The sequence below is a fragment of the Mauremys mutica genome, chromosome 12 (genome assembly GCF_020497125.1).
Source record: "Mauremys mutica isolate MM-2020 ecotype Southern chromosome 12, ASM2049712v1, whole genome shotgun sequence".
NCBI classification, from domain to species: Eukaryota; Metazoa; Chordata; order Testudines; family Geoemydidae; genus Mauremys; species Mauremys mutica.
In genome coordinates this window covers 51,717,888-51,732,262 of record NC_059083.1, presented here as the reverse complement: position 1 = coordinate 51,732,262, position 14,375 = coordinate 51,717,888, and the positions used below count along the sequence as shown (strand labels likewise).

Below are 14,375 nucleotides of genomic sequence, written 5' to 3'. Positions count from 1 at the left end.
AGATTAAAAAAATGTAAATAATTCCATTTATTCAAATATATTTATATGCTTGTGTAACCCTTCTGCCCCTCTGAGTTGGCAGCAACAAGGGCCGGGTTCAGTATCCAGGGGTTCTGTTTCAATAACACAATGCAAAACCGGCTCGAGCCCCCACCCAGTGACCTGGGACAATTACATACCACCCCCCGCCCCGGGCACCTCTAGGAGGCAATACTTCCCCACTCGCAAGCACGGAATCTGAGTGTAGAAAAATCCTTTTAATAAAGAAGGGAAACAATGCAGCATCACGTTGAAGAAACACCACAAACAGGATTATAACACAACCCATAAGCAACGAAAACCCACCTCCAAGTACATTTGGCAATGTCCTTTCCCCCTTAGGGTCTTAAGTCCAATCACTCCAGAGAGAGACCAACAATCCAAAAGTCTCTGGTCAGTGCCATCCCAGAGATCAAAAGCTTATCTATAGAGTTTTACCCCCCCAAGCATGGGTGGAAATGGGGGGGGGGCACACACACAGGGTGTTAAGGGGCACCTTACATGGGCCAGGGCCAACTGCTCTGCCTCTCCGTGGAGTTCTGCTGCAGCCTTCCCCATGATCAGCTCCACTACACCAGCTATGCCACTCCTCCAGCCAACCCATGAGCCACTCCAGCCATCCCCACAAACTGCTCCACTCTGCTCCGCTCACTGTTCCATGGGCTGCTCCAACACGCTGCAAACTGCTCCGCTCTGCCAGCTGCTTGGCAATAGATCTTCAGGCTCCCCCACTAGTTAACACAGCACTTAGTGATCTCAGCTCAGTAAGCTTAGCTCTTTTAGTGATTTCAGCTTGTAGTAGGGGAGCCCCAGTGCTGGTGCACTACTGGCCCAATGTGAATTCAGCTCAGCAGTCTCCAGATGGACTCCTAACAGAATCAAAATTAGCTCTGCTTTTTAACAGTGGAGAGAGGAGGAGGTGCAATTGGTGTTCCAGGCCCTGAAAAGGGGCCCATACCATAAAGTACACATTCCAACCTCTCTCCTCTCACTGGATTTTGGCACCCATGTCCCTTGTCTAGCAAGTGCTACTTAATTGATGGTAAGACTCTTTGTCATAAAGCAGTCTCATAGTTCCTCATTCACATAATCAGGGTGACACCACTTTATTCCTCCTGCCCCAATAACAAAGAAATAACCATCCCAGGCTGCTGTGGGCTGTGCTAAGTGGGGTGGGAGTGCTAATGCAAATAACTGAAATGCCAATGCAAATACCTGAAATTCCTTTCCACACTCCCCATAATTTACCACCAGATGTCAGGGTAGAGCTCATCCTGACTCTGCTTACACTTGTTTTTGAAATACTGTAGAAATGTAAATTAAAATATTATTGTATTTACACCTTGTTACAATAATATTTTCTAAATTAAAATAATATTTTTCTTTCATATTTTACAGTGAGATTTCACAGGGGTAGAAAATTCTGACAGGAGTGAATGACCCCATCTCCCACCACCTGCTACCCCTGGGGCAGGGGATGGGAAAGGTGGGGGCTGGGGGTTCCCAGGTGTCTGGTTTTCGACTGGAACCTCCAGTTGAAAAGGGAAACTGGCAGCGTCTGGTCAGCACAGAAAGTCCAGTTGCTGCAGTAACTGGCCCCCACCACTGGGGGTGGGAAGAGCAGCAGCACTGGGAGGGGCCAGTCTGTGCCGCCGGGTCACTGTCAGGGACAGAGATTCCCTCCGGCCTGAGCTGGGACCGGGCAGATGATCAGGGGAGCCAAGTTTGTACCCCTGGAACTGACACCAGGACAGAAATAAGGGCGGAGCGTCCCGGAGAAGGTGTCAGTGAAAGTGAAGAAATGGGACCTGTCAGTCACATTGTAAAACGAGACCTCGCCCGCCTCATAGTCCAGGAAAATCCCCACCCGGCTGGGCCTGACGCTCACGGGGAGGCAGGTTGGGGGGGAGGTGCAGGCTTTGTATCCCCCATCCCTCAGCCACACGGCCCAGTATCCATTCCCAGTTGAGAGTGTGACGTCCCCCTTCCTGCTCACAGATTCCCTACAAACCCCCAGGTTCCAGCCTGTCTTGTCTCCCACCTCCACCTCCCAGTAATACTTCCCACCCGCGAACCCCTCAGCGCCCAGGACACTGTAACAATAATCAAATCTCTCAGGCTTGTTGGGCAGATCCTGGCAAGTGTCTCCGTGTCTCACACGTTTCTGATCCTCAGACAGGACGAGCCAGGGATTTGCCGTGTCTGGATCCAGAGTCACGTCCACTGGGGAGAGAGTCACAGAGTCAGGGCCGGGGGCAGGGGCTGGTCACTGGGATTAAAGGGGAATTAACCTGTGTCCCCGTTAATCACTGGGGCGGGGGGGGGAAAGGGGGGTTGTTGCCTGAGGGGGGTCAGGGCCCCTCTGCCTGTGAGGAGACAATGAGGGGAAAAGGCAGGAGGAGCGGGGGAGGGGTGGGAAGGTGTCAAGGGAGGCGGGGGAGGGGAAGTGACTGATGTTGGCAGAGGAAAGGGGAGGGGAGGTGACAGGAGCGGGGGGAGGGAGGGACATGGGGGGAGGCAGACACAAGGGTTATGGGGTGATAAGGGAAGGGAGGGGCACCAGGAGGACAGGGGTGTGAAGGGAAGGGCAGGTTCCAGGGGGCTGCAGGGGGGGGAGGGGGGGGCTCCATGGGAGAAGAAGGGGGCAGACCCCAGGAGGCTGTGGGGGGCAAGGGATGGGGCAGGCACCAGGGGACAGAGGGGAGTGAAGGGAAGGGCAGGTTCTAGGGGGAGAGGGGAGGGGTGGGCACCAGGGCAGAAGAAAGGGATGGACCCCAGGGGGCACAGGGAAGCAAGGGAAGGGGCAGGCACCAGCGGGCAGAGGGGTGTGAGGGAATTGGGGAGCTCCAATGGGGCAGGGGAAATCTAGGGCAGGGTGAGCTGCCAGGGGGTGAGATGATGAGGAGTGGGGAGGTGGAACCATGTCAGGGGAGCGAATGGTGCCAAAGGGGCAGAATGGGGGGTGAGCAGAAGGGGGCAGAGAGGGGTGTGGAGGTCAGGCCCTAGGGGGAGCAGAGGGGTGTGAAGGGAGATGTGGGTACCAGGGGGGCAGAGGGAGGATGAAGGGAGGGGTAGGACCCAGAGGTTAGGAGAGGGGGAGGGGAGAGGAGGGGTGCGGCAGTGCTGAGGTGAGGGGAAGGGCTGAGACCAGGGTCCCAAAGGGGGTGAGAGAAGGGACTTGCACCAGGCAGGCAGAGGAGGCAAAGGAAACAGCAGGCACCAGGGAGGCAGATAGGGCCAGGGTAGAGCTGGGACTTGGGGCAGAGGAGGAGCTGGCACCAGGGGACTGGAGGGGTGGTGAGGGGTGCAGGTTTCATGGAGCCAGAGGGGGAGGGGAGGGGCAGGGGTGAGAAATAAGGAGAAGGTGGCATGGGTGATGGTGGCAGAGGGGCGAGAGGAGAGCAGGGTCAGTGGGGCAGAGGGTGGTGAGGGGCTGGGCACCAGGAAGGAAGGGGCCAAGGGGAGGATCAGGTGTTGGGGGGCAGGACGAGGGAAGGAAGAGGCAGGCAGCAGAAGGGTGTGGGGGGAGGGGAAGGGCAGGTGCCGGGGGATTGAGAGGGTTGAGCAGAAGGGCAGGCACAGGGAGGGCAGAGGAGGGGAGGGACAAGCACCGGGGGCAGAGAGGGGTGAGCGGCAGGGCAGGTGGGTAGAAGGAGGTGCTAGGGGAGGGGATGGGGACAGGCAGGTGTCAGGGGGTCAGAGTGGGGCTAGAGGAGGGGTGGGCACAGGGGGACGAGGGAAGAGAGGGGCAGGTGTCAGGAGGGCTGAGGGGAGTAAGAAGGGCGAAAGCCAGGACAGTAGAGGAGGGTGAGGGGTGGTGTGGCCATCAGAGGGTAGGGGAGGTGATGGCAGTGGTAGGCACCAGGGAAGCAGATGCGGGTGAGGGGAAGAGTCGGAGACATGGCACAGAGGAGGGAAAGGGGACAGGTTGTTGCCAGGACATAGCGGGGGTGTGAAGTGATGGGAGGGCTGCAGCGTGCAGAGGATGTTTGGGGGAGAGGGGCAGATGCCAGGAGGGCAGGGGGAGAAGGGACGGGCTGTTCCAGTGGGGCAGAGATGGGTGGAGGGCAGGGGCATGTGCCAGGGAGGCAAAGTGGGAGTAGAGGGGCAGGGGCCCAGGGGAGCAGAAAGGGAGTGAAAAGAGAGGGAGGGATGTTGGTGAGGGGTCAGAATAGACGCAGGATCCAGGGTCCCTCACAGGGGTGGGGGAAGGGTACGGGAGGGGCAGGAGCCAGAGGTGGGTGAGGGAGAGGCAGGGCCCAGGGAATTTCTGTTGCTTTCAGGCCACGTGTGGTTGGTTTCTCACTCAGAGCAGGTCGGTGCTGTCCCCACACACACTGGGGGTGCAGCCCTGCCCCAAGGGGAGCAGCTGGGACTCTCCATGCTGGCGGGCCCCACAGGCCCCACCTTCCAGCCAGGAAAACCCCACAGCCAGCCCCTCCCCTCACTTGGCCCAGCCCACCCCCACGGGGGCAGTTGTTTGGACTGGGCTCACTTGGGGGGTGTTACAGTGGAAGATTCGGGGCAGGGTATAAATGCGCACTAATGGGCTGTTGCTAATGAGGCCAGGGCAGTGGGGAGGGGAGGGGGCATTTCCCCACTTACTGACCCCTCCATCTGGGAGAAGCTGCACCGGGGACCAGTCCCAGTTCACACTTGCACAGCGCGTCTGCACTAGGGGTTTGCACCGGTGCAGCTACATCAGTGCAAGGAAACCCCGGCAGACATGGCTGAGACACTGCGGTGCCAGGGGCCGTAACCCCTCCAATCACTGGGGTTATGGATCAATAATTACAGGGTCACTGGAAAAGGGGAGGCCCAACACACTGGGCTGCAGAGTCATTCTCTCTCCCACGCTCTGGCCCAGTGCCTATGGTAGTGTTTAGACACAGGGGAACGTTGTTCTCATTAACCAGCCCTGGGACAGACATGCTGGGAACTTTCACACCCAGACTCTGGAGACATTTTGGGTCCTTCTACACAGCTTGCAGCAGCGAGTCTCGGAACGAGGTGGACAGATTCAGGCTTATGGAGCTCCCTGGTTGGAATTAAAAATAGCCACATAGACTTTCAGGCTCAGGCTGGAGCTCAGGCTCTGAAGCCCAGGGTGGAGCCGGATCTGCACCTCACAGTGCAAGCAGGGATATTGTCTGTGTCCACATCCCCTTCACCCCCTTCCTGGGATAGGGGACAGCAGCCCGAGGGCCTCTCCTTTCACGTCTCAGGGCAGGGGAGTGAGAGCCCTCGGCCTCCTGGGCAGTGGGGCCTCCCAGCACAGGTTCCTGGGTGAGTGTGAAAGTTTCTCCACCCAGAGAGCTCTGCACACCCGGCAAACACACAGATGTGCCTGTGGATCAGGATCGGGGATGGTGCTCTCCCCAGGAGTGATGGAAGCTCCCTAAAAGCAGAGAGGTCACCCACTTGTGCCAGCCCTTCTCCCTGAGCTCCTGCCTCCGCACTGCCCCTTCTCCCTGAACCCTCGCTCTCACACCATCCCTTCTCCCTGAGCCCTTGCCTTCACACCACCTCTTCCCCCCAACACCCTGGTCGTTCCTCTCGGCCCCCTTCCCCCTTGTCGCTCACGCTTATAGCTGGTAAAAAGTGGGAGGGAATAGCCCTCCCATTGGTAAAAGTGATTGGCCATGGCCCCCCTCTTCCAGTGCCCCTTACTCACCCCCCTCCACACACACCATCCACAGGAGCAGAGGGGACCTTCGGGCAGTGTCAGTGAGTTCAGTGCTGGGGGTACGAATGGGGTTTACATCCCAGCTGCTGGAGCTCTGTGTATCGAGGGTACGAGGACGTCACAGCAGCCATGTGAGCCCCCCACTGTCCTGCCACCATGGCTCAGCCCAGACACCTGCTGGAGCCTCTCCCTGGGGAGGAATCGTCCCTGCGGCCCATTTAGGCCTTGGCCTCCCTGCGGAGATGACTGGTGAGGCTGCAGTTAAAGTGCGTTACGATGTGAGCTCCTGTCTGCTGGGAACTGGACTCTGAGCCTGGGCTGAGATCGGTGACTGGGGAGTGAAAGGCCCCAGCTGCAGGGCTGGCTCCAGGGTTTTTGCCACAAGCAGCCAAAAAAAATAAAAATAAAAGCCGCGATCATGGTCTAGGCCCTGCGCAAGTGCAGGGGGGCTGGACTAGGCAAACTCTTGAGGTCCCTTCCAGCCCTGGATTGCCATGAGTCTAGGTTACAGCTGTTCCTGGGGCTGGGCCCAGGGCTCTAAGCATGGTGAGTGGCACGTGACAGAGTTAACACTGTTAGTGACCATGGCAGCTGGCAGCTCAGCGTCCCTGCCAGGGGCCTGGGGAGGCATGTGGCTGCCTGTACCCGGCTCAGCTGGGTGTCACTGGGCCATGTGGACAGGACCTAGGGTTGGCACCTGTCTATAGGGTTGCCAGGCATCTGTTTTTTTATTGGAACACCTGGTCGAAAAGGGACCCTGGTATCTCCAGTTGGCACCGCCGACTAGGACATTAAAAGTCTGGTCGGTGGTGCAGCGGGGGCCCGGGGCTAAGGCAGGTTCCCTGCCTGCCCTAGCTCCATGCAGCTCTTGGAAGCAGCTGCCAATTTACTTCCCTGGAGTTTGAAACATTTCTAACAGAGGGGAACATTTTACACAGAAGGTCATCCCTATATTACTCTCAAGCCAATGGGGAAATCGAACGGTTTAACAGACGTTTGAAAGAGAGTTTGCTGAACTGGAATTGTGGATACCCTTCACTACCGATTTCTTGCAGGCATTCCGGGCTACACGACATGCCACAATACAAAGATCACCTGCAGCGTTACTACATGGGAAACAGATGAATACTAAACTGAACATTGCTGGATTGTTAAAGGCACGACCTGAGGCCTCAGCCAAGGATGATGTGAGAAAAAACAGTTGAACAGAACCAAGCAAAGTATAAGGCTTTCACAGACAAGCAGCGGGATGTTAAGGAACCAAAGTTTGAGGGTGGTTCCTTCATTAGAATACGAAAACCTGGAAATTTACGCAAAGGGAACCATAAATTCACAGCTCCTCTTAAAATCATAGAGAAGAAGGGACCTTACACCTATCAACTTTCTGATGGGCGGGTATGGGATGCTTATCTTGCACCTGCCTATGCACCAAGAGGAGATTATGCCAACACCCAGTCTGCACTGGATGACTTCACCGTAGTATCCACACAACAAGACATTGCACTGGAACCGGGACTTGAGAGACGGCCTGTCAGACCCAGACGACCACCTGTCTAGACTAGAGACTGTGTTACGTAGTATCTACAGTGTTTTCAGTGTAATATTTCTGCCAACAGTATAGTGTCTTGTTTCATATTTGTTCCTGTGATTAGAACAACAATGTTTATTTTAATTGGGAGAGTTTCTTAAGAAAGGAGGGAATATGGTATTAAGATATTGTTTGTAATTATTAGAACCGGGAGCACTGGCTGTTGGGAGTCTCAAAGGACAGGAAACAGGAAGGAGGGAGGGGAGGAATTGAGGAGGCTGAGTGAGAGCTACCGAGGGTGGAGCAGCAGCAGGGTAAAGAGGTTTCCACTTTATTTTTAAAGTCCTGGTGAAGTTTGTTAGTACCTTGCCTGGTCACTACAACACCCCTCACACACCCCCTACACCCCCCAACCCCCTGCCCCAGCCTGAGTCCCCTCCCGCCCCTAAGCTCCCTCCTGGAGCCCACACCACTCATTCCCACCAACACCCCAACACCCTGCCCCAGCCCAGAGCCCCCTCCTTCACCCCAAACCCCTCATCCCTGGCCCCACTCCAGAGCCCGCACCCCCAGCCAAAGCCCTAACACCCCCCCTCCACACCCCAAGCCCCTGCCCCAGCCCAGAGCCCCCTCCTTCATCCCAAACCCCTCATCCCTGGCCCCACCCCAGAGCCCGCACCCCCAGCCAGAGCCCTAACCCCTCCTTCCCCACCCCAAGCCCCTGCCCCAGCCCAGTGAAAGTGACTGAAGTGGGGGAGAGCAAGCGACAGAGGGGGGGGGGATGGACTGGGCCTTGGAGAAGAGGAAGAGCAGGAGCAGGACTTCAGGGCAGGGATGGGGCAGGAGTGTTCGGTTTTGGCAGATTAGAAAGTTGGCAACCCGACCTGTCCAGGTTTTCCCAGGATTGTCCCTTTGTCCATGTCACTCTCCTGGGAAATCTGTGAGTCTGCCCACGACATGACAAGTCCCAGGTATGTCAGTGGCTGTAGTGGGGGAGCTGTGGGGTGGTTGTGCCTATGCAAAGGGAGCTCTGGGTGTAGAGTGTCTGGGAGCTGCTGAGATGGGGCAGCTTGAAACAGTGAGTGAGATCAGGAGCTCAGGGCCAGCAGGGCCCAATCACCACTGTGCAGGTTCCAGCTGTGGGGGTCACCGCTGGGGGCAGTGGAGTAGATTTGGTGCCATGTCCTGCTGGGTGAGGTTGGTACTTGGGGCAGTCCAGGAGCAGGAGCCTCTGGTGGCTGGTGCCCACTCCCAGGATTCGGATGGGGAGACAGTGCCCGGGTGAGGGGACAGGTGGTGTACATGAAGCAGGCAGATTTCCTGTTTTGTTGCACCTCAGGGGTGGCGACCCTAGCAGGACCCCCAGTGGTGTTTGTGTAACTGCCCTGGGTGCCCTCCTCCCTCCCAGCTCCGTGTGGTAGGATACCCCGGAGTGCATGGACCCCTGGGCCAGTGGTGCTGCAATGTGTGTGTATGGCCCCTGGGCTCTCTGATCCCTGCTGGAGCTGCCCAGACTCTCCCAGCATGCACCAGGGCACACACAGTCAGGCTGCAGGCTGGGAGCAAACACACACACACCCCTCAGCCACCGCTGTGAGGCTGAAACGTTGCCATGGGAGCACAATTTGTTGCAACTGGGTCAGGGGAGCATCACCAGCTGGTTATAAAAACCTGTCTGCACCTTGCAGTGGGGACAGGGCCTTCCTCACTCCAGATCCAGGGGGACACTGAACAGCTCCTGTCTGGGCCTGTTACACTAGAAGGAAATTGTGGGCTAAAGCAGGGTCTGAGCATAGAAACCCTGCTGCTGAGAAGAGAGAACTGAGCAGTTCAATGCAAATGATGGCCAGCTAAGAATGTCCATCCTGCAGAGCCCAGGTACCGCCCTGCAAAGGTGACACCAGGGGGCAGCATTTCATCACCAATCAGCCCTTTCCTAAGGGGGTACGTCCCTGCTCTGCAATAAACCTGGGGTGTCACCTGCCCCTTTCCATGGGCCCCCAGTGACATTGCAGTGTCCAGCCTATTGAATGTCATAGGAAAATGCTCTGTGCAGGGAAGGGAGCAGAGAGTTCCCAGGGGGAGGTGGGTCTCACCATGGATAAAACATCAGTGGCATGTACAGTACCTGCGTAGAGCTGGGCGCTTCTCCACCCTGAAACCAAACACAGACAGAGGGGTGAGAACACCACTGACACACTGAGCAGGAGACAATGTCACACAGGGTGATACAGGGGGGAATGGAACTTACTGAGCTCAGCCTGGAGTTTGTCTAAAAATAAAACCAAGAGAAATGAGTTAATACCACATACAGTGACCAGATGTCCCCATTTTATAGGGACAGTCCCGATATTTGGGACTTTGTCTTACACAGGCACCTATTGCCCCCCATCCCCTATCCTGATTTTTCACACTTAGTGTCTGGTCACCCTAATATCACATTATCTTGCAGAGGAGAAGTGAGTCAAAAAGACTTTAAAGCAAGTAAGTCCTTAGACTCAGCCTGGAGGCTACGTCAGCAACCAGAGTCTGGCACCTCCTGAGCAGCAAAGGAATTAGCAAGGGAGAAATATTGTAACCCCACCCGGCCAGGTGCAGGAGATTGTTAGAGCCAAACAGGGATCCCTCAGGAAGTGGAAAATATTAACCCCGTGAAGCCTGCAGAAAGGAGCATACAGTACATCAGGTGAAGTGCATGATGGGAATTAGGAGGCTAAAATGGAATTAGCAGAGTGAATGGCCAGAGATATAAAACAAATACCAGGGAATTATTTCAGTCCATCAGAATCAGGAAGCCTGTGAGAGAATTGATGGGTCCCCTGGATCGGCACGGGGGAAAGGGAGCAATTGAGGAGGGTAAGGACAATGCTGAGAGACTGACTGGTTTCTTCGCATCAGTTTTCACCACAGAGAAGTTGGGGAGAAACCTGCCCTGGAGCTGCTCTGTTCAGGAAATGAATATCAGGGATTGAGGTGTGAAGAGGAGATATTGGAACAACTGATAAGTTAAAGAGCCAGCAGCCACCAAGAGCAGCGTAGATCCCTGCCAGGTGGCAAATACCCAAGAATTCTGAAATGATGTCAGAGTGATATGGCTGAGCTGCTAACAATAATACGCATCTCTCATTAAAATCAGCTACTATTCTGGAGATTCAGAGGACTGGGAATGTTGTACCCAGCTTTAAAAATTTGGCTGGAGTAATTCTGAGAGTTACAGCCCAGTAAGCCTTACCTAAGTGCCTGGTAAACTGGCTGAAACAAGAACTAAACCAGAATTCTAAACCAGCTCTATGAGAATGATGGAAAAAAGTCCAACTAGCACAGCTGGAAAAGAAAACTGAAGGTATTTCTACATTTAAACCCCCACAGCAGTGCAGCAATCTGAACTTGGATGCACTGGCCAGGTAGACAGGAAAAGCCCCACAAACTTTTGAATTTCATTTCTTGTTTACCCAATGTGGAGTGCCGGTCAGGACAGGTGATCTTGCAGTCCCAGAATCAAAAAACAGCTCCAGCATGGACCGTACGGGAGATACTGAATCTGATCTCTGTATGGGGAGATGAATCTGTTCTATCAGAACTCCGTTCCAAAAGACGAAATGCCAAAGCATTTGAAAAAAAATCTCCAAGGCTATGATAGACAGAGGCCACAGCAGGGACTCAGCACATGACAAGTGTAACGGAAAGCCAAAGAATCAAATGGACGCTCATGGAGGGAAGGAGGGAGGACTGAGGACTCGAGCTATCCCACAGTTCCTGCAGTCTCTGAAAACAATTTGCATTCTTGGCTGAGCTCCCAATGCCTGAAGGGTCAAAAACATTGTTGCTCCTGGCTGGTCTCGGTGAGGTCGGCTGGGGGCGCATGGACAAAAATGGGAATGATTCCCTAGGTCATTCCCTTCTTTACATTTTTTCTAAAGAGAGAGTCAGTCCTGCCTAGAATATAGGGCAAGCCTACTAAAGAACCAGAGAGGACAGCCCTTCCGAGTCAGAGCCCAAGACATCTCGCAGAAATAATGAGCTGCATGCCATTCTAGCGGGTGCCTCTTCAACAACCGCACCTGTTGCTTCCCTCCTCCCACACCCCTCCTGGGCTACCGAGGCAATTAATCCCCCATTTGTGTGATGAAGCAATAAAGAATGCATGAATAAGAAACAACACTGACTTTATTGAGATAAAATGAGGGGGAGACAGCCTCCAGCTGCTATGATATTCCAGGCAGGACTGAATCTCCATTAGACATTAAGGAGGGGGAGGGGAGAGAGAGGAGTGCAGCCTCCAGCTGCTATAATATTCCAGGTAGCACTGAATCTCCAGGAGATAAAGCTTAAAGAAGGGAATGAGCGGGAGGTGCCATTTTTTCCCAGGTGCCCCCAGCTGACCACACCGAGGCCAGCCAGGAGCACTCACGGGATGATGATGGCTACCAGTCCTATTGTACCGCCTGCCATCAGGAAGGGAAGGCAATGGGATGCTGCTGTGTAATGCTGCAGCACAGCGTCTACCAGCAGCATCCAGTAGATATATGGTGACAGTGAAAAAAGGCTAAAAACGGGCTCTATGGTTGCCATGCTATGGCGTCTGCCAGGGCAATCCAGGGAAAAGGGCACAAAATGATTTTCTGCCGTTGCTTTCACGGAGGGAGGACTGAGTGACGACATTTACTTAGAATCACCCGCGACACTGTTTTTGTGCCATCAGGCATTGGGAGCTCAACCCAGAATTCCAATGGGCGAGGGAGACTGCAGGAACTAGGGGATAGCTACCCACAGTGCAACGCTCCGGAAATTGACGCTAGCCTCAGTACATGGACGCACCCCCCCGAATTAATGTGCTTAGTGTGGTCGTGTGCACTCGACTTTATACAATATGTTTCCAAATACTGGTTTCTGTAAAATCGGAATAATCTCGTAGTGTACACATACCCAAAAGGTTATTAAGGAAACTAAGGCTGTCTACACTACCACTTATGGCTCCAAAACTTATGTCACTCAGAGGTGTGAATATTCCACTCCCTGAGCAATGCAAGTTACACTGACATAAGTGTTAGAGTGCACAGCACTATGTTGGTGGGAGAAACTCTCCTGCCCACATAGCTACCACCACCCGCAGGAGGTGAATCATTATGCCGATGGGAGAACTCTGTCCCGTCGGCACTGAGTGGCTCCACTAGAGATCTTACATTGGCCCGGCTGCATTGGTTCAGCTGTGGCGTTAGAAGCTCTGTAGTGCAGACATGGCCTAAGTCATCATGGGGTGAGGGATAAAGTATTGTCCTGGATTAGAAACCAGCTAAATGACAGAAAACGAGCAGGAATAAATGGTCAATTTTCATCTGGAAAAAGGTTTGCAGTGGGGAGCCTCACAGTCAGGTATTAGGACGGGTGTTTAGTCTATTTCAGCAGTTCTCAAACTGTGGGTCAGGGCTGGCTTAGAATTGCTGGAGCCTGGGGCCGAAGCCCAAGTCCCACCACCAGGGGCTGAAGCTGAAGCCTGAGGGCTTCAGCCCTGGGCACTGGGGCTCAGATTACGGACCTGTCTGGGACAGAAGCCCTTGGGCTTCAGCTTTGGCCCTGGGCCCCCCCTCCACCCAGGGGGCAGAGCTCAGGCAGGCTCAGGCTTCAGTCTCCCCTCCTAGGGTCATTGTTGTTGTCAGAAGGGGGTCGCAGTGCAATGAAGTTTGAGAGCCTCTGATCTATTTATCAGTGACTTGGAACAAAGGATAAGCCCTAAAGTGGCAAAATTTGCAGATGACAAACAATGATTTAGATTACCAAAGAAGTCTGAGTTATTTCAGAGGCACCAAGCTTGGATAACCTGATGGCTGATGAAATTCAGTGTTGATCAATGTGAGGCAATGCACGTTACAAAGATAATTAGACCTACGCATGCAGATTTTCAGGAAAAAGACCTGGGCATCACTGTGGACCCCTCTGTAAAGAGCTCTGCTCAATGTGCAGCAGTATTTAAAGAATGAAGTGTCAGGATGCACAAAGAACAGGACAGAAAATCATACTCGTACACGCCCTTATCTGTACTGGTTGCCCTATCTCAGAAAGGATATTACTGAAATGGGTAATAATAATGATTAGAGCCCTGAAGGCAAAGCCATATTAAAAGTGACTGAAAGAGATGGGACATTTTAGTTTCAATAGGAGATGTGACAGAAATAGAAAACAGTGAGAGAGAGAAAGAAATTGGGTTCTCAGCCCTACCTTCCCTTCTACTATTAGAACAAGAGGATACTCAACTAAATTGAAAGGTAGCAAATTTCAACCTATAAGAGGAAATACTATTGTTTACACAATGCATAATTAGCCTGGGGACCTCCTTGCCACGAGATAGCACTGAGGACAAGAGTTTAACAGAAATAAAATGAAAGGACATTTATATGGCTAATGAGAACATGCAGTTTTACACTGAGTAGGGTTAAAACAAAACGGACAAGCAAAGAAAAACCCTAAATGGACAAAGGATTCAGAAAGGCCCAGGCACTGATAGAGAAATGCAAATATCCAGAGTCATGCTAATTCTCAAACACACAAGCATACTGGAAGCAGGGGTGGCTCCAGGCACCAGCACGCCAAGCGTGTGCCTGGGGCGGCAAGCCACAGAGGGCGCTCTGTCGGTCGCGCAAGGGTGGCAGGCAGGTTGCCTTTGGCAACTGTCATCTCATGCCTGCAGAGGGTCTTGCTGGTCCTGCGGCTTTGGCGGACCTCCTGCAGGTAGGCCACCGAATCTCCGGGACCGGGGACCTCCCACAGGCAAGCCACTGAAGACAGTCTGCCTGCCATGCTTGGGGCGACAAAATACCTAGAGCCGCCCCTGACTGGAAGGGAGAGAAACCTCCTCCTGCTTCAGAGCACAAACCAAACACTGACAGGGTTCAGGAGGAATTCGAGGGAACTCTCCCTGGGAGCAGATTACTCTATCACTGGGGTGAAGGGACAGGATCAGAGCAGGGTGGAGCCCACAACCAATAGCACAGAAGAGCAAATGGGCAGAGTGACACTGTAGCAAGCAGCATGACGACAACATCCGCCACCATGTTCCTGGCCACCTTCTGCATGGGGGTGTTAAGGACTACAGCCAGCTCACAGCCTGGGCACAGCATTGGCTGC

General features: G+C 54.0%; 2 protein-coding genes across 6 annotated transcripts in view; both read right to left on the bottom strand.

The window, feature by feature from the left end:
• The window catches only part of LOC123345337, a 716,016-nt gene that overhangs the window by 514,928 nt on the left and 186,713 nt on the right, over positions 1-14,375 (bottom strand). The window lies entirely within an intron of this gene.
• Positions 1,651-14,375, bottom strand: part of LOC123345319 (butyrophilin subfamily 1 member A1-like) — a 48,360-nt gene continuing 35,635 nt past the window's right edge. For all 5 annotated transcript variants that reach the window (XM_044982105.1, XM_044982106.1, XM_044982107.1 and 2 more), the window contains 3 exons: positions 9,505-9,525; positions 9,382-9,408; positions 1,651-2,262 (listed from right to left, as the gene is read on the bottom strand). In XM_044982105.1, the coding sequence (XP_044838040.1) occupies positions 1,703-2,262; positions 9,382-9,408; positions 9,505-9,525 (608 nt within the window). In that variant the 3' untranslated portion in view covers positions 1,651-1,702. The remainder of the gene's footprint in view (positions 2,263-9,381; positions 9,409-9,504; positions 9,526-14,375) is intronic.